General features: G+C 48.0%; 6 protein-coding genes across 6 annotated transcripts; 3 read left to right on the forward strand and 3 right to left on the reverse strand.

Annotated features, from left to right (window-relative positions):
• The first annotated feature begins 2,159 nt into the window (after positions 1–2,159).
• On the forward strand, positions 2,160–2,833 carry LOC138764715 (histone H1-like). Its single transcript, XM_069940969.1, has one exon. The coding sequence runs from the start codon at positions 2,216–2,218 to the stop codon at positions 2,831–2,833; it is 618 nt and encodes a 205-aa protein (XP_069797070.1). The 5' UTR covers positions 2,160–2,215.
• A 1,063-nt stretch (positions 2,834–3,896) lies between these two features.
• Positions 3,897–4,666, forward strand: LOC138764731 (histone H4). Its single transcript, XM_069940984.1, has one exon. It carries the CDS (start codon positions 3,901–3,903, stop codon positions 4,210–4,212), a length of 312 nt encoding a protein of 103 aa, XP_069797085.1. The 5' UTR covers positions 3,897–3,900; the 3' UTR covers positions 4,213–4,666.
• A 578-nt stretch (positions 4,667–5,244) lies between these two features.
• LOC138764721 (histone H3) lies at positions 5,245–7,311 on the forward strand. The gene has a single exon (XM_069940975.1). The coding sequence runs from the start codon at positions 5,289–5,291 to the stop codon at positions 5,697–5,699; it is 411 nt and encodes a 136-aa protein (XP_069797076.1). The 5' UTR covers positions 5,245–5,288; the 3' UTR covers positions 5,700–7,311.
• Positions 5,659–6,662, reverse strand: LOC138764730 (histone H2A type 2-B-like). The gene has a single exon (XM_069940983.1). The coding sequence runs from the start codon at positions 6,579–6,581 to the stop codon at positions 6,222–6,224; it is 360 nt and encodes a 119-aa protein (XP_069797084.1). The 5' UTR covers positions 6,582–6,662; the 3' UTR covers positions 5,659–6,221.
• On the reverse strand, positions 6,959–8,750 carry LOC138764716 (histone H2B 1/2-like). Its single transcript, XM_069940970.1, has 2 exons — positions 8,634–8,750; positions 6,959–7,834 (listed from the first exon to the last, which is right to left on the reverse strand). Exons 1-2 carry the CDS (start codon positions 8,739–8,741, stop codon positions 7,439–7,441), a joined length of 504 nt encoding a protein of 167 aa, XP_069797071.1. The 5' UTR covers positions 8,742–8,750; the 3' UTR covers positions 6,959–7,438.
• A 4,632-nt stretch (positions 8,751–13,382) lies between these two features.
• LOC138764709 (zinc finger protein 235-like) lies at positions 13,383–16,127 on the reverse strand. The gene is made up of 2 exons (XM_069940962.1): positions 16,010–16,127; positions 13,383–15,152 (listed from the first exon to the last, which is right to left on the reverse strand). Exon 2 carries the CDS (start codon positions 15,009–15,011, stop codon positions 14,139–14,141), a length of 873 nt encoding a protein of 290 aa, XP_069797063.1. The 5' UTR covers positions 15,012–15,152; positions 16,010–16,127; the 3' UTR covers positions 13,383–14,138.
• Between the last annotated feature and the right edge of the window lie 6,954 nt (positions 16,128–23,081).

Consider the following 23,081-nt stretch of genomic DNA (forward strand, 5'->3'; position numbering starts at 1 on the left):
CCAGCAGCCAAAAACCATCCCTCAGCATCCCCTTTTTATCAGGAAATTTACTCTCTCGAAGGAGAGTGGCAACCCGCTCTCCCAGAGGCGCACTTGATGGATCTAACCTCTCATCCCAACTAATGGGTGGTCCCAACAAAGGCAGGGTATTGGCCAACATGCCAAACCCATTGTCTTTGGAAGTCCATCCCGGAATCAAGATCTGCTCAGGCCTCACCTCTTTCTTTCGGAGAAACATCTCGAGACCAATCCTGCTGACTACGCCAATTGTCCTGGGTAAACTTGTACCTCTCACTTTGTTCTTTTTAGATTGGTCACAGTGTTTGAGCTACCAAAAGAAAACAGGGACACACGCCGAGAGCACTTCAGTTTATACAAATCTTTATTACTAAATCTAAAGCTGATTTCAAACTATAATATGCAAGCCCTTCCCAATTATACTTATCAATGCCTGGACTGGTCCCAATTGCCGAAGCAAGGCAATGACTGCACACTTGTAGTAGGTTGTTGGGGTGCCAGTAGCAGCTTCTCCACCTCCCCCGACTGGGATGTTGGATGGACTCTAGAAGTTCTTCTTCTTGCTGAGAGATGTTTCCACCCCTCAGAGAGTCTGTAACTTCAGCAGTGGGACCACGGCTTATATTACCCAAAAATTGCTGACTCAAGCACTTGCGCAAAAAAAAGATAACCGAGCACGCCTCGGCTTCTATCAAATACCACAACTCTCTAGCTTATCACTTTGAATACACTGGTTTACTTAGCTTCAGGGTCTCGCCTGACAGTCTGTGACCAATAATCCCATCAATCTCAAATAGCAACCAGCTAACAAGCAGGAAGATGAAACGTTCTTGGTACCAGATGTCTTTTTGTCAGATAACTGCATCTCTGGGCCTCATGGTGGAATTTAGCTTAATCCTGCTGCTTCTTACATTATTCTCAAAGTAGGTTACTGATACTCAGCCTTGCATAAGCAAAAACATGGTTTAAATCCTCCATTACAGAAATTTTGAGAATTTAACTCCTAAATTATATTTTATCAGATTTTCAATTGAAATTAGTTAAATCAGCTTTAGTGATAGCAAGGAAATGTATTGCTCTCACTTTGAAATCAGCTGTTTGATTGACATTAAGAAGATGGCAAACAGAGGTTCAAAGTTGCATTCTATTAGAAAAAAATACATATAATTTGAGGGGGAAATATTCTATATTTTTACTGATTTGGACCCCATATGCTTACCCTCAAAAATAAATAATGTGTTTTTAGGGAAATGTTTTTTTAAAATCTTTCAGCATTCAATATATAATAATGTTTATTTTATATTTTAGTAATTTTGATGCTGTTTTAGTAGGGGTAGTGGGGCTTGGGGGTTGGCAGGGAGGGATTAGTCAGGATTCAGATTTTTTTTCTATGTAGGTTTTTTACTCTTTTCTTTTATATAAATCAACATGTATTTATTTAAGTTTTAAATAGTGTGATATATGATTTTTATTAATTGTTATATATGTGTTAACTTTAAGTAAAATGTAAAAAAAAATACTTTAACATTGTCTGAGCTGGGAAACCACAAGGAACTCACGAGAATCCGCAGTCGAGACGAGTAAACCGGTGCTGGGAACTGTGCTCCCGTCTACTGTTTGTGCTGAGAAGGTGCAGAGGGGAACATTGTGTCAGAGAGACTGTGTTCAAGGGGCGGTGTCTTTGACTGGAGTCACTGTGTTTGTGGATCCGACCTTAGCGCCGGATTTGCCGCCCCCTCGTGTGAAAGATGACAAGATTTCCCTATCACCGGATAGCGCCGGCCCCAGCTCAGTGCTGAAGTGGGAATGAACGACAAAGTTTTGGTTGGTTTTAATATTTCTATCGGAAAGCAGGAAACATGTCAGTGATTGGGGGAGAGAACGCGGTCGGTGCTGCAATGAAACGGGTTTAAACGGGAAGTGTCTCATTGAATTTGGATCAAAATCCCTTTACAACAAACATTCGGTGCTCGGGACGGTCCAGGATGAGTCCGGGACTCCGGGGTTTCCGATGTTAATAGGAATGGGAGAATTTTGGAGGGGACAGAAACACAGAGAGGCGGTAGTGGCGGGAGCTGACAGCAGGATGTCTCCACCCCGTCCGCTCGCTGCCTTTAAGTTGCTCTGTGCCGCCGCCTCCCGCTTCATTTCTCACTCAGTTCTGAAACTCGGAGAGAATTGGTGTAGAGTCGCTAACATGACTGAGATCGCAGCGGCCGAAGCGGCTCCTCCTGCTGCTCCCGGCGCCCAAACCAAGGCTCCCAAGAAGAAAAAGGCGCCCGCTCGGCCCAAGCCAGCCGGTCCCAAGCTGGGCGATCAGATCGACAAGATTGTGGCGAATTGCCGTGAGCGCGGGGGGATGTCCTACTTCGCCATAAAGAAGGCTCTGGCCGACGGCGGCGTCGATGTGCACAAGTCCGCCTCGCACATCAAGACGAGCATCAAGAGAAAATTGGACAGCGGCCTCCTGGTTCAATGCAAAGGCTCGGGCTTGTCGGGTCACTTCAAGGCCGGGAAGAAAGAAAGGACAGTGACATTGGCAAAGAAAGCGAAGAAACCAGCGGCCACGGCGTCGAAGTCCAGGAAGTCGGTGGCAAAGAAATCTTCGGCCAAAAGACCAGTCATCAAGAAATCTCCCTCCAAGAAACCCGCGGCTAAAAAGACGGCGGCCAAGAAGCCAATGGCCAAGAAGGCGACCCCGAAGAAGTTCCAGAGCCCCCCGAAGGCCAAAGTCACCAAGGTGAAAGCGACCAAAAAGGTTGTAAAATCCAGGGCCCGGCCGAAATCTAAACCCAAGGCAGCGGCCAAGAAGTGAAAGAAAAAGCTCAACGTGTAAACTCCTGACCCCAACGGCTCTTCTCAGAGCCATTCACATCCCTCAGTGAAGAGCTGCATCCCAGTCACGTCACTCCTGTCCCGGCACCGCGTTCACATTCCAACGGGGAATCATTCACGCGAAGCCTTGCTATCCCCGTTAACTCCACCACATTCTCTGCACCCGCCCGGCCCCAGTGTCCAAACAAAATCCCGAGAACGAGATGTCCGGGACCAGCCTCACTCGGTCTGGGGATGTGATCGGGTGCTGTCTCCGTTCATCAACAATTCCTTCAGGCAGATTCTGGGGGAGAATGAGACGGGGACAAAGAGGGAGAATTCTTCCTCAGAATCTGCAGCCAAATCAGGGAGGCTTCCCATATCAGCTGGGTTAAGGTGATTGTTCACCAAGGAGGGGAGGTGTGGGGACAGGAACAGGGTCCAGGGGTGTAAACGGAAGGAGACGGGATCCGGGAGGCACGTTGTGAAGATTTGGGGAGTAGATTTGAGATGGAGATGAGGAAATGCCTTCTTCCTGAGGGAAGTGAATCCGCGGAATTCTCTGACCAGTGAAGCTGCCGCATTAGAGATTTTTAAAAAGGGGGATTAAAGGTTACGGGAAATGATGCCGAGTCTAAGTGCAGATCTGGTCTGATTTGATTGAACAGCCATAGCGTTGGGCCGAATGGCCGTCTCCTGCTCCTAATGTACCCTTGACTTCTTCGTATATTAATGAAGGCGCAGAGCTTCAGCGGGAATATCACCGCTGGTATAATTGTAACGGCGCTTATTTAAAGCTTTCGTATTTCAGGAAATCGGAAAAAATGTAACCCCGTGTGTGTTGTTCGCGGTCGCTGTTTCTGTTCTGCTGCAGATCACGGTTGGAAATTAGCGATTTCCGGGGCCGGGGCGGAAGATGAGAGGCCGCTCTCTGCCCTGTCTGTCACTCTGACTCTGTCTCCTCCCCTCCCCTTCACTGCGCGTCCTCAGCCAGGTCGGGGCGCTGTGTATAAAAGGGGTCGGCAGCAGTGGGGTTGTCATTGATCATCGACTTCAGTGAGTGGGACCATGTCTGGTAGAGGAAAAGGAGGTAAAGGACTGGGCAAAGGCGGAGCCAAGCGGCACCGTAAAGTTCTCCGTGATAACATCCAGGGCATCACGAAACCCGCCATCCGCCGCCTGGCTCGGCGTGGCGGAGTCAAGCGCATCTCGGGGCTGATCTATGAGGAGACTCGCGGGGTGCTGAAGGTTTTCCTGGAGAATGTGATCAGGGATGCCGTCACCTACACCGAGCACGCCAAGCGCAAGACGGTCACCGCCATGGATGTGGTGTACGCTCTGAAACGCCAGGGCCGCACTCTCTATGGCTTCGGCGGCTGAAGAACTCTGTCCTTTTCCACACAACAAAACAAAGGCTCTTCTAAGAGCCACCCACCGCTTCACAGGGAGTAAGTAACCAGCAATGGGAATTAAAATATTAATTTGAACTAATTCAGGGGCAATTTTCTTATTTGGACTTATTCTCGTTCAAATTTAAATAGACAACATTTGAAATAAAAACAAATCAGGAACATTCGTTTCAGAAATCCGTGGAAAATCTGGAAGTTTGGACTGAACCAACTGCCTTGAGAGGAAGGCGTTCAATTTATTGATTTTCTGTTGTACTTTTATAAAATGGGTTTGACGAGGGTACAAACAATTTATACATAAATGAAGGTATTATTTGAAAAGTACAAACTATCTACTTATATTTTAGCCCATGTATGTCTATTAATGTTCTAATTATATCCAATAATATTTTAAAAATAAAATGTAATTAATTGTGCTTTAGAAATTCTTCATTCGTGCATTTCGAATCCCACAATAATCAGGGGTTATCTGACGAGGAAAGAGTAGATAATGTCGATATTCATGGTGGATTTAAAGAATGAGGGGTAATCTACAGCCGGTTTCCCTCGAGGCGATCTCCGCTCTCTGACCCACACAATTTATATTGCGGTGTCACTAAAACGGTCGCTTTTCTCCAGCCTCCGCCAGAGCTGAATTCCATCCGCTTCAGCAGCAGTTCAGTCCATTCGCAGCCCAATTTCAGACACATTGGTTGAATCAGGGAGAACCGGTTTCCATCAAATCGTTCTCCAAAATTGGCGGGTGATTTGAAAATAAACTACAGCCAATCCCACTGCAGCCAGTGTTTCTCTCTCTCTCTCTCTCTCTCTCTGGTTCTCAGTCACAAACTTTATCAGGGTCAATGTTCCATTTGCGCTGCAGATCTGAAACGGCTCCTTAGTCATATGATGATGGAGCCAATCACAGCCCTGGAACACGATGATTTCCATCTCTGCTCCAGCCATTCAGAGCGATGGGGCGGATCTTCATCAATTGTTTATAAGTCAGAGCCTGAGCCGATTTCATCATTCAAGTTCTCCTGTTTCTGATTGTGCTGTTGAAACGGAATGGCCCGGACCAAGCAGACGGCGCGCAAATCGACCGGAGGGAAAGCTCCTCGCAAACAGTTAGCCACCAAAGCGGCGCGAAAGAGCGCTCCGGCCACGGGCGGAGTGAAGAAGCCTCATCGCTACCGACCTGGCACCGTGGCTCTGAGGGAGATCCGGCGCTACCAGAAATCCACCGAGCTGTTGATCCGTAAACTGCCCTTCCAGCGCCTGGTGCGGGAGATCGCTCAGGACTTCAAGACGGACCTGCGCTTCCAGAGCTCGGCCGTCATGGCCCTGCAGGAGGCGAGCGAGGCTTACCTGGTGGGGCTCTTCGAGGACACCAATCTGTGCGCCATCCACGCCAAGCGCGTCACCATTATGCCCAAAGACATCCAGCTGGCCCGCCGCATCCGCGGGGAGCGCGCCTGAACCCGGCCTCGGCACCAAGTACCAAAAAGGCTCTTTTTAGAGCCACAATTTTGATAAAGGGCTGTGTCGTCCTAAATCCGAATTTGTTTCTAGGTCTACCGGCTTCTGTTAAAACGGAAATAGCGCAGTCCGTCACGCTGGTTTCGGGTCCATGACTCGTATGGAAGTTATCCTCCCAACCCTGTGATATTGGTGTGGGTGTTTTTAAAGGAGACTTTAGGATGTCCTCGGTCGATGCCAAGATCAACTCCAAACCTCACTGATTTAACGTCACAGAATCGACTACTCAGCTATCTCACCGCGGTGGACCGTCAGGTAGTGCCGGATTTAGATAATCCCTCTACACCCGTGTCTGTGTCCAGTCGCTTGTCCCCAAGGATGTCGCTTTTTTGCGGTTGTTGTTGGTTTAAATCCTGGGTTTTTTACCCAAGAAGCAGTTAAAAGTTTAATTATATGCCGATCTCTTCGGCCGAACAAACGTTCATAAATATTTATTGTAAAAATTTCATAGTGAGTGCCGCTTCACTTTATTTGCTCCGTCTGTTGTTTTAGGCAATAGCCCGGCCTTGATTTTGGGCCGTTTTGAGTGAACTTCACCCCTCCCAGCAGCTTGTTGAGCTCGTCGTTGCGGACGGCCAGCTGCAGGTGTCTGGCGATGATGTGCGTCTTGTCCCGGGCCGCGTTACCGGCCAGCTCGAGGATTTCAGCCGTCAGGTACTCGAGCACAGCAGCCAGATAGACCGTGGCTCCGGCGCCCACCCGCTCAGCATAGTTACCTTTTCTCAGGAGCCTGTCAACACGGCCCACGGGGAACTGCAGTCCGGCCCGGGAAGAGAAAGACTTGGACTGAGCTTTCCCGCCAGGTTTCCCTCGTCCACTCATCTCAATAATTTCACCAACTCATTCACTGCCAGTAAGAAGCTGAGGTCGCAGTCGCCCTTCCTGTACCTTTTGGAGGAATAGAAAGGGAGCCTGATGATTGGACCTTCAGTGCGCACTGTCATTGGCTGAGCGAGGTCCCCATTCTGAGAGCAACCAATGAACAGTCGGCAGCTCGTTGAACGCGGAGAATAACGGCCCGTATCCCCAAACGCCGAAATGTGTAAAGGCCGTGAAATTTCATCTGTGCAGAGTCTGAAAACAAGTTGTTGTGAATCTGATTGTTGGTGTGATTTCTGCTCATCAGTGATCACTCAATCACGACACATTTACATCGTGTGTATTCATGTCCCGAGAATCGCTGTAAAGAGTTACCCGATTTATTTCAAGAAGTAACAGATGCAGGAAAGGAAACGATTCTCAGCATTAATTAGCCTTAAATGTCCCTCCGGGAAAAGACCGTGAACAGACTGATCAAGGGTGGCGTTCGGGGCAGTAACATCATGCGTGGGTTCAGATCATAGAACGCACCCACAGTAGCAATTAAACAGTGAAAACGCTTGTATTTTGCCCACATTAATCACTCCCGATTGTCAAAATGTTTTATAACCGTGATAACGTTTCCGTGGCCCTTTCGGGGGCAGGAATTCGACAGCGACACCAGAAATAGGCCACATTGAAACCGCAAACTTGGATCAACATAAACTGTGAGAATAAACACGTTAAGCAGAAATTTCAGGATAATCAATCGCTCGGAAATTATTATGGAAACTGTGGTACAACACTTTCAGTGAAACTGTGAGTGGCTCTTAAAAGAGCCGTTGGGTTTTCTGTCTGTCTGGTCAGTTCCCTGTGAAGCTTTACTTGGAGCTGGTGTACTTGGTCACCGCCTTTGTCCCTTCCGACACGGCGTGTTTGGCCAACTCCCCGGGTAGCAGCAAGCGCACGGCGGTCTGGATCTCCCGGGAGCTGATGGTTGACCTCTTGTTGTAATGGGCCAGGCGGGAAGCCTCGCCCGCGATGCGCTCGAAAATATCGTTAACGAACGAGTTCATGATGCTCATGGCCTTGGAGGAGATCCCGGTGTCGGGATGAACCTGCTTCATCACCTTGTAGATGTAGATGGAGTAACTCTCCTTCCTCACCCTCCTGCGTTTCTTGCCGGCCTTGCCTGCTGGTTTGGCCAAGGCTTTCTTGGCGCCCTTCTTGGGAGCTGGTTTCTGCTGCTCAGGCATTTCCTCGATCACCTTCAAACACTGAAATAACCACAAACATCTGTGAGCGCTGGTCAAATAGGCAGCCCCGTCGCCCCATGCTAATGAGGGATTGGAGATAGAAAGGATTGTCATTGGTGATGTATTTTGCGGTGACACGTTCTGGTTGGATACCCGAGCGAACAAATCCCAGCGCCTCGCTCCACCAATCAGAAGTCTCTCTCTTTGTCCGGGTCACTGCGGTCGGGCAATCGGAGCCGAACCGGTGCAGTTCCTGCTGCCGTTTAAGGAGAAAGCACGGAATTGTGGAGAGTGTGTGGGGGTGATTTAATTAAATCAGGAAACTAGAGGCAAGTGGATGTTTTATCGCAAAGGAAAAGCAAATAAAATGTCCACAAAATACAAAAATGACGATTTCTAAATTTGTAAACGTGCAGCAGGAGACGGAGGGATAGCGTTGACCTGTGAGGCGCATTTCTGTGTGAAGGTGGGGTTTGAAGGCGACCTTGTCCCCACCGGGTGTCTTCACGGAGGAGGGCGTGAACACGGTGCCTTCATCCGGAGGGCGGGGGTAAGTAATTGGATCGGATAAACATTGGAAGAGAGAGGGTATCTGTGAATTCAGCTCCTGTGGAAATGGACCAGTTCCTGCACTGGATTAAATCTATTCCAGGCTGTTCAAGGGAGCTGGAAACAGAGGACAGTGTGGAGGTTCCAGCATCATGTTTTCGCACTTGTCCGGCCAGTGGGGTTGGAGGAGTGGGAGATCAGAAAACCCCGCGGTGACTTTTTATCACAACCTGAAGAGCTCAGGCCCTCCTCGTCGGGGATAGATCTTTACCTCCTGTGGACGCTGCGGGACCCGCTGAGATTCTCCAACGTTTTCGTATTTTTCTTGCAAAAGAAGCGCGGTCACCCTCCCCCTGAGGGCGCAGGTGTGAGGGAGCATGATTTCATTTCCATTGCCCAAACCGACTGGGAGAATGGGACACGTGGTGGTGATTGGTCTTGTGACTGGTTTCCGAAGTCGGGTATTGGTGTAAGATAGCAACAAGCTTGAGTGAGCCGACCCTGTGTGTGATGAGGTAATAGAGATCACGTGATTTAGTTGCTATTTTTTGTGTCCGTTTTAATGCTGGAAAACGGATCATTTCCAGGCGCCCGTTGCTTCATTACCTCCTGAGACTCCCCAACTGGGACGAGTTCGTCCTGTCCTCTGTGTCAGGAATCAGCTCTATGCTCAGTGTGAACGAAGATGTGGAGAAGCTTGATAAAAGCGGAGCGCAGTAGGGGATTACCACAGTCAGGGAGTGGACCAACTTAGTGGATGGGGTTCAGAATGGAGACAGGGCACCAGACTGAAGACAGGAGACTTCTAGGACTGTGCAGCTCAGGTCCGTGCCGGAAACCTTCAGCGCCCTCGGCACCTCCTCCTCGGATCCTGGTTATTATTGGTACCATTCCAGCCAGTTCGACCTCGTCTCCAGCAGTCCGCAGCTTCCACGGGTTCCTCGCTCGAGTTGCCAGTAGTCTGCTGCATGCACAGGTCGCTCAGCGAGAGTCCCCTCACTGGTCCCCCACTGTCGAGGAGTCCAGTAATTGAGACACGCAGCCAGGAAGGCCAGAGAAGACGGGTAGTCGCCGCCAACTTGATTATCTGCAGATCCCGAGCAAGGACCGGCAGAACAAACCACACCGAGGCGTTCCAAAAGAGAAAGACCACCTGAACATTTTAAGGATTATCTGCCCTGAATATTATTAAATATTTTCCCTTTTATAATTACTCATGAGGTGTATTCTAATTCTCACGTGTAGTCTTGGGCCCGATGCAATGTTATTAGTTCGAAAGGGCCTAGACATCACGGGGTGGGGGGAAAGTGTGTTGGGTATAAGTCCGCCCTCTGATGGACATCATGGGTCTCTCTTTTTATTTGCACTATATTATGACTTCGGTTCTCTGCTTGAAATTTCCTCTCCACTTCCTAGCAAAATAGTACCCTTGTGGATTCTGTAACGTGCTGATCAAGGAAGTGAGCACAGATATATTCCATCAACCCCTCGCCAGGGCTCCTCAGACCTATCTCTGTATTCACCTTCATGTTTCATCCCCCATATGTCACCATCCCGTCCAGATGGTCTACACCTGGGCTGGACCGGGATCAATGTCATGGGGGATTGTTTGCCAGTGCTGTTGGCAGGGGAATGGCATTATCTGCAGGATGACAGAAGGAAGTGGAATAGAGACAGAACCAAAAGGTAGACAAGGGGAAAGTCAAAGTGGAGGTCAGAAAAAATTCAAAGCCACAAAAAAAGCCACATTAAAAATAGCCTCAAGTGTGATTGCAATTTATCTGAATGGCCAGAGCATTGGAGAAAAGGGATCAGATATCAGTCCAAATGTATGTGATTTTGTAGCCATTACACAAATATGGTTGCATGTTTGAGATGATTCAGAATGAAATATGCAGGGATCATAGGTAATTTGGAAGATATGGGAGGTGGGGAAACACCCTTGATTCAGGATGAGATCAGGGTGACGGTGGGACGCTGAGATGCAGAAGGTTGAATTGATCTGCATAGAGATTAGGAATAATAAAGAGGCAAAAATCACTGGTGTGCGTCATCCACAGGTCATCAAATAATAGCATTACAGGGGCACAGGTACCAATCAATGAGTTTTAAAGGACATTCCAACAGCAACATGCTGTTAAAACTGGAGATAAAGTCACCCAGAAGGTGCTTCAAAAGTCGAGAATGAGATCAGAATCTTCCCATCACAGCCATTTTTATTTAATGTCCATTGAGGTACAGGTCAGACAGGGCCAGTCCATACCAGCCAGCCCAGCAAGTACAAAGGGGAAGTGACTCAGGAGATTTGATGCAGTGAACAGGTGCAGCAAGTCAACTGGGGATTGTACAAACACACAGAGAGCTGGAGCTACAAGAAAAACCCCATCGGAACACCAATCGTCAACACCACCCGCAAACTGGAAGGACAACTGCTGATATTCCGTCTTTGCCATCTCCAACCAGACGGCAAGAACATTTGACTTCCAATTTCTGCAAACCCCCTTTCAGGAACATAGAACATTACTGTACAGAAAATGGCCCTTCAACCTTCTCATCTATTTTTCTGCCTAGTCATTGTGAAAGGACGTGGCTGGCCCATGATAGGACTACCCACTATCTGGTTAGAAGATCCATCACTTGCCAATAGAGTCCACCTTGCCGTTGGCCAATTTAAATACTTTATACTTGCCCTTGGGTCATTGGCTTTTGTTATTGACAACTGCTGGCACTGAACTATTGGTTCTCTGTAAATTACCTGGGTTGGACCCTTCCAGCACTATAAAGGGTGTCATATGTACTCAGCTCTCCCTCTTTCCTATCTTCGAGGGACCACCCTGCTTCACTCCAGACTGAGTACTGTGGAACGGTGGTGGAGAAATTGTTGGTGAGATGTGCAGAGTTTTAGGGTTGGGAGTATTTTAGTTAGTGTCTGTAGTGCACTTAGTCGGGGATGGGGGGGGGGGGGTTAGGCGCTGTGAGTGTGTGTGAGAGACAGATCCCCTCTATAAATTATGCATGCTATTTTATTCACGGTGGGACTTTCCCATGCTCGTCTTTTATAAATAAAATAATTTATTACCAGACGGAGTTCAGAGTCCTTGCTTTAGAGACCCATCGAATCAGTTTTCTCACAACACCTGCATCCAGTCCATTGCCTTCCACACCTCTGCCATTAATGTGCATGTCCAGACTCTTAAAATTGATTAAAATAGAGCCTGCATTCACCACTTCAGTTGATAGCTTGTAGAAGATCCCCTAATCCTCCTTTTAAACTTTTCCCCTTTCATCCTTAACCCATATCCTCTGGTTGGTATCTCACCTATGTTTTCTCTGCCTGAACTCCTCAGAATTTTAAATAACTATCAAAACTCCAACCATCCTTCTACACTCCAGGGGAAAAAAAAGTCCTGACCTGTTTAACCTTTCCCTGTAACTCAGTTCCTGAAGTCCAGGCAACATCCAAGTAAATCTTCTCTGCACTCTTTCAATGTTATTGATATCTTTCCTGTAGTTAGTTGACCAAAACTGCACACAATACTCCAAATTTGGCTCACAAATTTCTTCTACAACTTTACCACAACATCCAACTCCTACACTTAATCCAGATAACAGGGAGTTTACAGACTTAGATTTATGAAGGCCAATATACCAAAAGCTCTATCCACCTGTGATGCTGCTGTTAGGTAATTATATATCTGTGTTCTCAGATCCCTGTGTTCTACCACAATCTTCAATGCCCTACCATTTACCGTGTATGTCCTTTCTTGGTTTGCCCTTCCAAAATGCAACACCTCACATTTGTCTGCATTAAATTCCATCTGCCATTTTCCATCCCATTTTTTCCAGCTGGTCCAAATCCCTCTGCAAGTTTTGCTCACCTCCAATCTTTGTGTCATCTGCAAACCTGCTGATCCAATTCACCATATTCTCATCCAGATCACTGAGAAATGAGAAACAACAGTGGTCCCACCACTGATCTCAGAGGCACATCATAAGTCACAGGCATCCAGACTGAGAAGCATTCATCCTCCACCACTCTTGGGCCTCTCCTGTATCACTAATATCAAATCAGTTTACTAGCTCACCTTGAATATCGACAGCCTTAACCTTCCTGACAACCTCAACCTCAACTAATCTTAGCCTGTGTTGCTTCCCCTGTCCCACCTCCCCACACCTTTTCATTCAGGAAACAGCCTGTTTTTCCACATTCCTGTGGAAGGCCCAAAAAATTTGAAACTCCGACTGCCTTTCCCTTCCTGTGGCTGCTGTGTGTCCTGCTGAGTTTCTCCAGCACTATTGGGCATTGCATCTTGTATTCCGTCCCGACCCTCTCCAACCAGGTGGCATCAATATCAACCTCGTTTCTGTTATCCCTGTTTCCTCTCCTACAGCTCCCCACCACCTTCACTTCCTTTGCCCATCAGAGAGATTCCTTCTTAGCCCTCTCCCCCATCTCTCTCTCTCTTCTACCCTCCCACCAGTATCCATCTATAAGCCCGGTTTCCCCCCTTTCCCCTAACCTTTTTTTAATTCAGACATCTGCTTCATTTTCGGCACTCCTGGCGAAGGGCTCAGGCCCAAAATGCTGAATGCCTTTTACTTCCTATGGACGCTGCATGACCTGAGTTTCTCCAGCACTTGTGTCCTGCATTAGATCCCGGCATCTGCACATCCTCATTATCTGAAAGAGTCCAGGATGCAACGTCGAGTCACAAACTTAATCAATTACAAACACCAAAGGGAAAGAGAGCAGAAGCACAAATAAGAGTGGGGAGAACGAGACAGGGAGGGGATCAGACTGCAGGATAAATCCCCATCAACATAATAATCCTTAAACCTGTGGCCTCTGAAACATCGACCCTTCGGCCCACATGTCTGTACTGAACAGGATGTCCAAACGAAACTGCTGCCTGCAAATAATCCATCTCCCTCCATACTTGTGGTTCTGTCAAGAACGGACTATACCTGGTCATCCATTCCACGTATAGTCTCTGGGTAAAATAATTGCCCCAAACATCTCCCTTAACCTTCCACCCTCCCACCTCAATTTAAACACACATCCTTTAGCATACACTTTTACCAGAGAGAAAAGATGCTGACTGTCCACCTTGAACCTCTCTCCCTGTGTGAACTCGCTGGTGTCCCCACAGACCGTAAGGCTGATTGAACTCCTTCCTGAGCAGGGAGCAGGGGAATGATTTCTCTCAGTGCAAATACACTTGTGGCCCTGCAGAGAGGTGCAGTGGACCAATCCCTTTCTGAGAGAGAACAGTTTCTCTCAGTGAACCCGCTGGTGTGCCTGAGGCCGGATTGCGGAGAGAAGTCATTCTCCCACAGGGACCATGTGAATGGTTTCTCCCCAGTGTAAAATCTGTGGTGCCCCTGCATAGCGGAGGACTGAAAGAAACCATTCCCACACAGGGAGCAGGTGAACAGTTTTTCCCCAGCGTGAATTCGCCAGTGGTCGTGCAAAAAAGTCAAATGGGCAAATTCCTTTCTGCACTTTCTTCAGGAGAACTGTTTCTTCCCCCATGTTAACCCCCTGATGTACCTGTAGGACAGATTGCTGAGAGAACCCTTTCCCACCCAGGGAACAGGTGAACTGTTTCTCCCCAGTCCAACCCGCTGATCTACCCCAAGGCTGGAGGGCTGAGTGAACCCTTTTCTGCACAAGGAGCAGGTGAACAGTTTTTCTCCAATGTGAATTTTCCAGTGGCTTTGCCAAGAAGTCAAATGGGAAAATCCTTTTCCACACATCCCACAAGGAATATGGTTTCTACCCAGTGTGATCCCGCTGGTGTACCCACAGGAAAGATTGCCGAGAGAACCCCTTTCCACACAGGATGCAGGTGAATGGTTTCTCCCCAGCATGAACACGCTGGTGTGCTTGCAGGCAGGAGGGCCAAGAGAACCCTTTCCCACACAGGGAACAGTCGAACGGTTTCTCCCTAGTGTGAACCCGTTGGTGTACTTGCAGGCCAAATTGCCGGGTGAATCTCTTACCACACAGAGGACAGGTGAACAGTTTCTCCCTGGTGTGAACCTGCTGGTGTGCCTGCAGACCGGAATTCCGAGAGAACCGCTTCCCACACAGGGAGCAAGTGAATGGTTTCTCCCCAGTGTGAACCTGCTTGTGTATCCGCAGGTTGGAGGGCTGAGAGAATCCCTTCCCACACAGGGAGCAGGTGAATGGTTTCTCCCCAGTGTGAACACTCTGGTGCCTCAGCAGGTGCGAGGATCGAGTGAACTCCTTCCCGCACACACAGCATTTAAAGGATCTCTCCCTGGAGTGATTGTTCTGGTGCTGTAGGAGGCTGGAGGATTGGGTGAACCTTTTCCCACACACGCGGCAGGTGAACGGACTCTCACCAGGGGGAACACACCCATGCTCCTTCAGGTCCTTGGAGGTTTGAAAGCTCTTCCCACAGTCAGAGCAGGGGAATGGGCTCCCCCTACTGGGGAAACACTGGTGTTGCAGAAGTGCCTCCGAGCTGGCGAATCCCTCCCCACACTCGGAACAGGGGAATGGCCTCTCCCCAGTGTGAGTGCAGGGATGTGCTTCCAGCAAGTCCACAGAAAGCCCCGCCTCACCGCATGCTTCATTTTGGAGTGTTTTATCTGCTGTATCACTGGGCACCTGACACTCCATGTCCACCAATCACCTGAAGTCAAGTTCACACACTCAATGTGCCGGTTGCTACTACGATCCCGAGGTATCCAGTCGGAGTGTTAGACCACCACGTGCCATTGTCTGAACCATTATTCTTGGAAATGCACTGATTTCTTCATCCTGTGACGAGAAGATGGTGAAGTGAGAGGGAACAAAGCATTCTCCATGGGGAATGTTCCAATATGACACACATGGAGGCATGGTCAGCAACATGGAATTGTCCTGAACTATGAAGAGGGCCACCATGGACAGGTAGACACCTGGTGGGTGAAATTCAGCTCAAGGAGTCAACAAACTGGAGAGAGCAAGAAACTGATTATGAACACTGGATTGAATGTTTTTATGCCAAAAGTTCACAGCAGCTTTTGTTTTGGAGGTCAATTACAGCATTATTACCCAGAATCCTCAACAGAACCCACTCTGCCAAAAACTGCATCCAAACGTCACCATAAAGAACAGGCAGGCACCTGAATAACAGAAATGGCAGGGGATGGAGAACAGACCAACAGAAAACAGGTGATGATTGCATGTGGCGAACGGGCTGCAAAATGGAGGAACAACACCTCAAATTCATTCACAGCATCTGTTTATGTGGATTGTGGAGGAACACATGGCCCCTCTAGAACATTGTGAATTCTAGGGGGTCACGTGGCCTCACTGTCTGAAACTTCGGAGGACCCATCACCTGCCAATCAAGGTTGGACTCTGGCCTCCCATTAGTGCCCACCTTACCGCTGTCTCATTTAAATGACTCTGATGGTCATGATGCTCAGATCAGACCAGTATAAAACATCGATGCTCACCACATTTCTGTTCAAAGCCCCCGATATCGCTCTCAACATCCTCCCAACGCATGGGATTAACATTGACTTCTCCAGTTCCCCTTAGCTCCTTCCTCCCCCCATCTTCCCCTATTATGGGTTTTTATAAACACAGAAATAACCCAAAAATTCCGAAATAAAAAACTGCATACTTACCTCCGGAGTGGTCGTTGACACCGACTTCATCGGTGGCCGAAATTGTCGGTGGGGTCAGCATGGCCCGGACATCAACGCAGACGTCCGACGCCCTGCGTCACCACGTCGATGGCTTAAAACGTCATTAAACTGCGTCTCGAAAATCCGCGGAAGAATAGGAAGTGCCTTTCTGTTGCAAAGGTGGTAGGTGGTTTGATTAGCATTACGCTGTCGGAGGCAGGCCAGTGTCTCCACATCATGGCTGTCTGCTTACTGTCAGTCGAATGTCTTTGATTTAAAAGTCCGTGTTGCCGTCGCGAGCTGAATGTGCCACCAGGAGCGCCTGCGGTGAATGTAGACGGCAGGCGGTCGGTAAAAACGGTAGGGGTCTTGGAGGAAAAATGACAGGACGGAATTTAGCTCATAAATTTCGTCACGACATTTTTTTTTACACCGCTTCTCAGCGGCTGTGTAAAAGTTCTGAACGTTTCCTGGCGCGTTCTCTCTCTTCCCTTTTCCCTGTCCCATTTAGCCCAGTCCTGCTTTCACATAGCCAACCTCGGACTCTCACCCTTCCTGAATAAAAAGGCGGTGGAGAGGAGCACAGGATAAAACGTCAGGGGTAATAGGTGGATCCACGTGGAAGGGGAGAAGAGAAAGAAGCTAAGAAGTGATGGGGCGAGGACAAAGGGACCAAGGAGGGTAGAGCTGACAGGAGACGGGAGGGAAGGGGCTGGGGAGATGGAGGAGGAGGACGGAAAGAGAGAGAACGTTCCGGAACGACGGTTCCCTTCAATCCCTCTGGATGCTGCGTGAGTTTCTCCGGCGCTTCCGTGTATTCGCTTCAGGTTCCAGCGGCTCCAGCTGCTTGTGTTTCTCTGATTGACACCCGCCCGCACGCTGTTGCCCTGCTGCAGCTGTCAATGTTCATAGGGCGGGGCTAACAGAAACGAGTGACATTGATTGACCGATGGGCGAGGTTATGCGCGACGTCATTTCCGGTCTGTCTATCCGTCTCCATTTTGAAGCGGGTTCAATGCTCTTGATGCTTCTTTCTCCATCAGGTTCCACTTTGCAGCCGCCAACTTCCAGGTTTGTGTGTTCTTCCCCCGTCCTTCCCCACCACCTCACTCGGCTCCCGGACGTCACTGGATTCCCGCCGCCGTCTTTGCACCCACACACAGCCATGCCCAAGGCTTCCAGCTATGGGGATCAGGAGGAGCACTAGCAGGGCTCCCCAGGGTCCTAAATAATCCGAGCACTCACCAGGGAATGATTTCCCTCTACAGTGGTATTTGTGGGGGGCGTGGCAAGATGGCGTAGAGTCAAGACGTGCAATCTCGACCTCTATATAACCATATACAGCCTGTTCGGCCCTACTAGTCCATGCCGGAACAAATCCCCACCCTCCTAGTCCTACTGACCAGCACCTGGTCCATACCCCACCAATCCTCTCCCCTCCATGTAATTATCCAGTCTTTCCTTAAATGTAAATAACGACCTTGCTTCAACCACCTCTGCTGGAAGCTTATTCCACATCCCAACCACCCTTTGTGTGAAGAAATTTCCCTTCATAATTTTCCCCCTGCAATCTCAAACCATGGCCTCTGGTTTGAATATCCCCCACTCTTAATTAAAAAAGCCTATCCACGTTGACTCTCTCTGACCCTTTTAAAATCTTGAACACCTCCATCAAATCCCCCCTCAATCTTCTACGCTCCAGAGAAAAAAGCCCCAGGCTGCTCAGCCTTTCTCTGTCACTCAAACCCTGCCATCCTGTCAACATTCTCGTGAACCTTCTCTGCACTCTCTCTATTTTGTTTATCACCTTCCTCTCATTTGGTGACCCAAACTGCACAAAGAAATGCTTTCCAGAAGGACAAAGCTGGCCAACTTTGGGAGGCTATCTGGTCTCTGACCAGACTTTTAAATACCCGTTTTTTAATCCTTTGTTTTCAAGTTTAAACTTTTTAAATTTTAGTTTAAACTATTAAGGAATTATTATGGCCACTAATGGTAAAAAGACTAAACCTCAAGTTCAGAAGTTACATTTTTGAAGTGCTGAAGATTTGGGGCTTAGACGACTTGATACAGCCCCAGGGTCAATCTCTTCATTGTCTAAACCCCAAAGATCGCCTGTGGGGGCTGAAAAAAAATATCTATTGCTCACCAAATGAAGGATGGCGCTGGAATTACCCGTTCTCTGGAAGAAGGTGCGTGTTTCTAAGAAGTGGAGCCCGATTTGGAAAGCCTTTCGATTTCAATGGAGGGAGCATACAGGAAGACGACTCCATTGTTGGAAATGCATCGGGTAGCATTTCAATCTGAAGAAATCGTTTTTTTTCATGAATTGATGAAAAAAACAACGAGATGCTGAGGGAGACCAGCGGCGACCCCCTGAGGAAGTCAGGGTACCGTCGCTGGGAGTCCAGACTCACAATAAAACTTTTAAAATTCCTTCTGTTGAGTTGCAGCAGGAGCTGCAGTTACCATGTTTTGCTACCATGTCAGAGAGAGCAGAGATGAGCTTTATTGAATCGCAGGGTATGCAAATGAATGCTGTTATTCAAACTATTATAAAACCTGGAATGGATTTGTTGACATCTCAAATGAATGAAATGGTTCAAATGAATGCTGGTATAAGTTCAGAATTAAACATGGTTAAGACACGTGTGGATGCATCTTATGAAGAATTTAAAAAAACTTCAGACTACTTTTTTGGACTGTAAACAACAAATGAATTCTAACAGAAAAAGTGTTGAAGGTGGAAAAATCAGTTAACAGTGGTATTTGTAATAATTTGTGGTCCTGAAATTTGTTCAAGGTTTGGAAGCGTCAAAAAGTTTATCATTTGATGCTGCAAGCAGGGTCTCAAGATGGGAGTCGTGGAGTGATATGCCAAAGGCACAGACCAGACATGTGTTGTAGGGCTTTTATTAACAGACTCTCAGCTGCCACTGTACTGGCCAGTGGGAAAGCATCTCCATCTGTTATACCAGTAGGGTGGAGCAACTCTACAGCCATCGCTAATAGCAAGCAACTCCATACATCATCACATTCTCCCCAATCCCACAAAAATTGACCAATTTTAATAAAATATACTGACCAAAGCAAAAGCTGGAAAAGCAAGCAGGTTAAAATTTTAAGAGGTAAAGGGTTACAGCAGGATAATATAAAACCAGAATTAATTGGAACACATACAAGAAAACAGGCTACAGAGGTAAGTATCCTTGGTAATTATGTCTATGACTAGATATGGTCATAACCTAGTCTCTGGGGAGGTTTAGAAATACGAGTAGATCTGCGCAAAGGCACTGGTGGGGGCAGAGCTTTATCTCCTAATGAAGGACTTTTCACACCAGCTGAGGAAGGGAGTGGAGAGCAGGAGGCAACATTATCACGTGAAAAGTATTGTTCCTTGGGAAATGGATCAAGTAACTGATTTTGTCATGGTGGGGAGGGCAGTGTGGGTGACAGAATAGTGGAAGGGCTAGCAGACCACAAACTAGGAGAAGCCATGTCTCTAAGGGAAATGGTGTCCTCTCTCCCATCAGGAAGAGCAACATGAGCATACTATCTTGGGAAAACAAACCTCTCATTTTGTTCGTTTTAGATTGGTCACAGTGTTTGAGCTACCGAAAGAAAATAGACACACACACCAAGAGCAGTTCAGTTTATACAAGGCTTTATTACTAAATCTAAAGCTGAATTCACACTACAGTATGCAAGCCTTTCCCCATTATACTTATCAACACCTGGACTGGTCCCAACTGCCGAAGCGAGGCAACGACTGCACACTTGCCGGTAGCAGCATCTCCATCTCCCTCGACCAGGATGTTAGCTGGACCCTTGAAGTTCTTCTTGCTGAGAGATGTTGCCACCTCTTGGAGAATCTCAAACTTCAACAGTGGGACCATGGCTTATATTACCCAAAAATTGTTTACTTCAGATCTTATGTCTTTGAACAAATGATTTGATTATCTTCAAGGTCTCCTGACAGTCTGTGACCAACAAAAGAAAACTGCATCTCTGGGCCTCATGGTGGAAGTTGGATAATGTCTACTGATTCATATGCATCCCTGGGCCCCATTGTGTAAATTAGATAATGTCTTCTGATTTAACTGCATCCTGGGCCTCATGGTGTAAATTGGATTATGTCTGCTGATTCTAAACAAGCAGGTTCTCAGCCTTGCAGCTGCAGAAGTAAAAAGCACAGTTTAAATCTTCCATTACATTCCACCCCTTGGTCATAGGCTGTCAGACACGAGACTTAACAAGCATAAGAGTACAGAAGGAGTGAAAAAGAGAAACTAAAACTATAATAAGCACAAAAATAAGCAATAATGCGAGCAACCAGCGGAGAATATTGTGGCTGAATCCCCCAAATATGCCATTTAACCATGAAAAAGGATTCAAACTATCCTTGTGGGCCACAATACCCAGACACTGAAGCTCACGAACAGATTTTGAAACATGCTTAACAATATCAGATATATTAGAGGATACATCGGGCCGTGTTCTCCATGGGCAACTCCCTCGGAACCTCCTCGCCATTACAAATCCAATTGCTGGCATCAAAGCAGCGGTTAAGCCAGATCAGCAGGAGCACAAGATGGAGGACCTGGAACAAAGAGGCCTGACATATGTCACTCACGATGCCGTAAGCGTTCAGTATTTAAACAAACTAAACCATACTGTCCCTCAATAGCTACCCACCGAGTGTTACCCTGGGCAGGTGTCACTATTTCCCCATTTACAGGAGGGCTACTACCTGTTGGTGCCACCCATACCTTTTGTCCGACATTCTCTAGCTCAGGAATGGGGGGGAAATTACTGTTTTTCCTCTGGAATAGGCTGTAGTTCAGAAGTGTGAAGAAGTCAGTGGAAAGGTTCCTCCCTTCAAAGGGCGATGATTCAAATTTTTGACTGCCTGCTGCAGCACATGGCACCACCCCTTCAGGGTCCCCAGTGGTGTTAACAAACAAATTTTTTCCTTCAGTAAGCCATTAATTCGTTCAACTAACCCGGCAACCTGCGGGTAAAAAGGAATATGGTGGATCCATAAAATACTGTTGTCAGCTGCCTAATCACAGATTGCCTTCACGGAGAAGTGCGAGCCATTATCAGACTGAATTTCCTCTGGAAACATCATAACAAGAAATTAAATGATTTAGTCCTTGGATAGTGCTAGCTTGGTCAGCTGTCTTGGAGAGAAAACAAAAACCAGGCCTGAAAAGGTGTCAACCATTACTATGACATAACGTTTACCCATACAGTCTGGCATAGCGAGCTCCCCGTCTTATTCGGCCATGCGGACCAGGAAGAACAGTGCGGGACTTCACAAGCTGACATGCTGGGCATGTTCGCACAACCATACGGACATCGTCCTGATGGGTAAGGCATGTGTACGGGCCCACATAGCTGATCCCTTCTCCCCCCCAAATGGCCACTCTGTTCGTGTGCCCATCGAGCCAGGGTGACGGTATCGGCGTGGCTGATAGTGGCAAGCTGATCTTCTACTGCATTATGTTGTGCCATGTTCATCATCGCATTGGTATGGGCGTCAACGTGATATACAGTTATCTCACGATGATGGGAAGCATCCCACAACAGCTGCCGCAACTGTTTGCCCCATAGTGGGCGGTCATGTATCAGCCAGTCATTCTTTTGCCAATCAGGCATCCCTACCACTAGTCCATTAGCCACAGCCCAGGAATCAGTAAACCAGCGAAGAGGGTGATCATGGGGGTCTAGTGGAAAAGTGACCGCCTTCAACTCAGCATAGTGATTGGAGCCACCATCCCCCTCCTCCAATAAGTGAGTTCCTGACCTGGGGGGGGGGGGGGGGTAAGCCACCACCTTACACTTCTACTTTCCTTGCACCCACCGGCTGCTACCATCGGTAAACCAGGCATCCTCTTGTTCTGCTTTCTGTACCATCTCTTCCGTGGCCCCTTGGATCATCACAATATAATGGTGAATTGAGAGGGAAGGCAATACTGGCACCGTCTCCAAATCACGGGCATTTAAGTTGTGGCAAATAGTGGGAGAGTGTACATAGCCTTGAGGGAGGTGGGTGAAGGTATACTGGTGCCCCTTCCAGCTAAAGGCAAACTGATCCTGTGAGACCTCGACTATAAGAATACCGAAGAAGGCGTTAGCGAGATCAATGACAGCATACCATGTTCCTGAGTTCCCAGTAGCAATGTTTTCAATAAGAGTGACAATGTCCGGAACTGCCGAAGCAAGTGGTGGGGCATGTTTGTTCAAGAAATAATAATCAACTGTCATTCTCCAGGAGCCATCCGGTTTCTGGACAGGCCAAACAGGGCTATTAAAGGGCGACGTCGCATGCCTCACTACCCCTTCTTGCAAAGCATCGATGGTGGCAGTAATCACTTCCTGCGCCCCAGGGGAATGCATTCTGGTTTTGGGGGTGCAGGCACCATCACAGGATCCCACTTAGCCCGACCCACCACTAGTCTTTTAGTAATAGTCCGAATTCCAAATGCAAATCCCCCTTGGCTAGTATTAAGGGCCATACCGGCCTACATATTAATACCCAGGATACACTTGCCAGTGGCAGCCACCAGGGCATGTAACCATATAGGGGAAGGGCCATCACCCACCGTGGCGCGGACTTTTATTTCCTTCGCCAGGATGATCGCTCCTCCCATCCCCTCTATTCGAATGGTCGATCCAGTCCAGAGATCAGGGTTACCCGGAATCACCAAGTGCTCTGCACCGGTATCAACCAAGGCCAAATATTGGCGGTCATTAACCCCACCCCAATGGACTGTTAACGGTATGTAGGGCTGTGGGTCACCGTGTATTCGCCGTATCTCAATGGAGTAGACACGACCCTGCCCACACCCTCATGCTTTAGTAGGGTTCGGGGGCTTCCAGGCCCACATGCCACTATTATCCATAAGAGCCTTTTTAACCATTTGTTGTATCTCATCTTGGATAACTGGAGGAAGAGAAGCTGGCTCGATAGGAGCAGCAGTCGGAGCGGAAGGCACAGTTGGGCCAGGAGGGCTCAGCAGCTGGGGAAGATGTTCCCCTGCCTTCCTCTTAAAAAGGGCATAAAGGA

This window comes from Narcine bancroftii, chromosome 5, assembly GCF_036971445.1.
Source record: "Narcine bancroftii isolate sNarBan1 chromosome 5, sNarBan1.hap1, whole genome shotgun sequence".
NCBI lineage: Eukaryota > Metazoa > Chordata > Chondrichthyes > Torpediniformes > Narcinidae > Narcine > Narcine bancroftii.

Bases quoted from the DNA above. Each gene is read 5' to 3' on its own strand.
- LOC138764730 (XM_069940983.1), bottom strand. From the start codon at position 6,581: ATGAGTGGACGAGGGAAACCTGGCGGGAAAGCTCAGTCCAAGTCTTTC.
- LOC138764709 (XM_069940962.1), bottom strand. From the start codon at position 15,011: ATGGAGTGTCAGGTGCCCAGTGATACAGCAGATAAAACACTCCAAAAT.
- LOC138764715 (XM_069940969.1), top strand. From the start codon at position 2,216: ATGACTGAGATCGCAGCGGCCGAAGCGGCTCCTCCTGCTGCTCCCGGC.
- LOC138764721 (XM_069940975.1), top strand. From the start codon at position 5,289: ATGGCCCGGACCAAGCAGACGGCGCGCAAATCGACCGGAGGGAAAGCT.
- LOC138764731 (XM_069940984.1), top strand. From the start codon at position 3,901: ATGTCTGGTAGAGGAAAAGGAGGTAAAGGACTGGGCAAAGGCGGAGCC.
- LOC138764716 (XM_069940970.1), bottom strand. From the start codon at position 8,741: ATGCTCCCTCACACCTGCGCCCTCAGGGGGAGGGTGACCGCGCTTCTT. The intron at 7,835-8,633 runs GTAAAGATCTAT...TGGTTATTTCAG, and splicing joins TCCCGCAGCGTCCACAGGAG to TGTTTGAAGGTGATCGAGGA.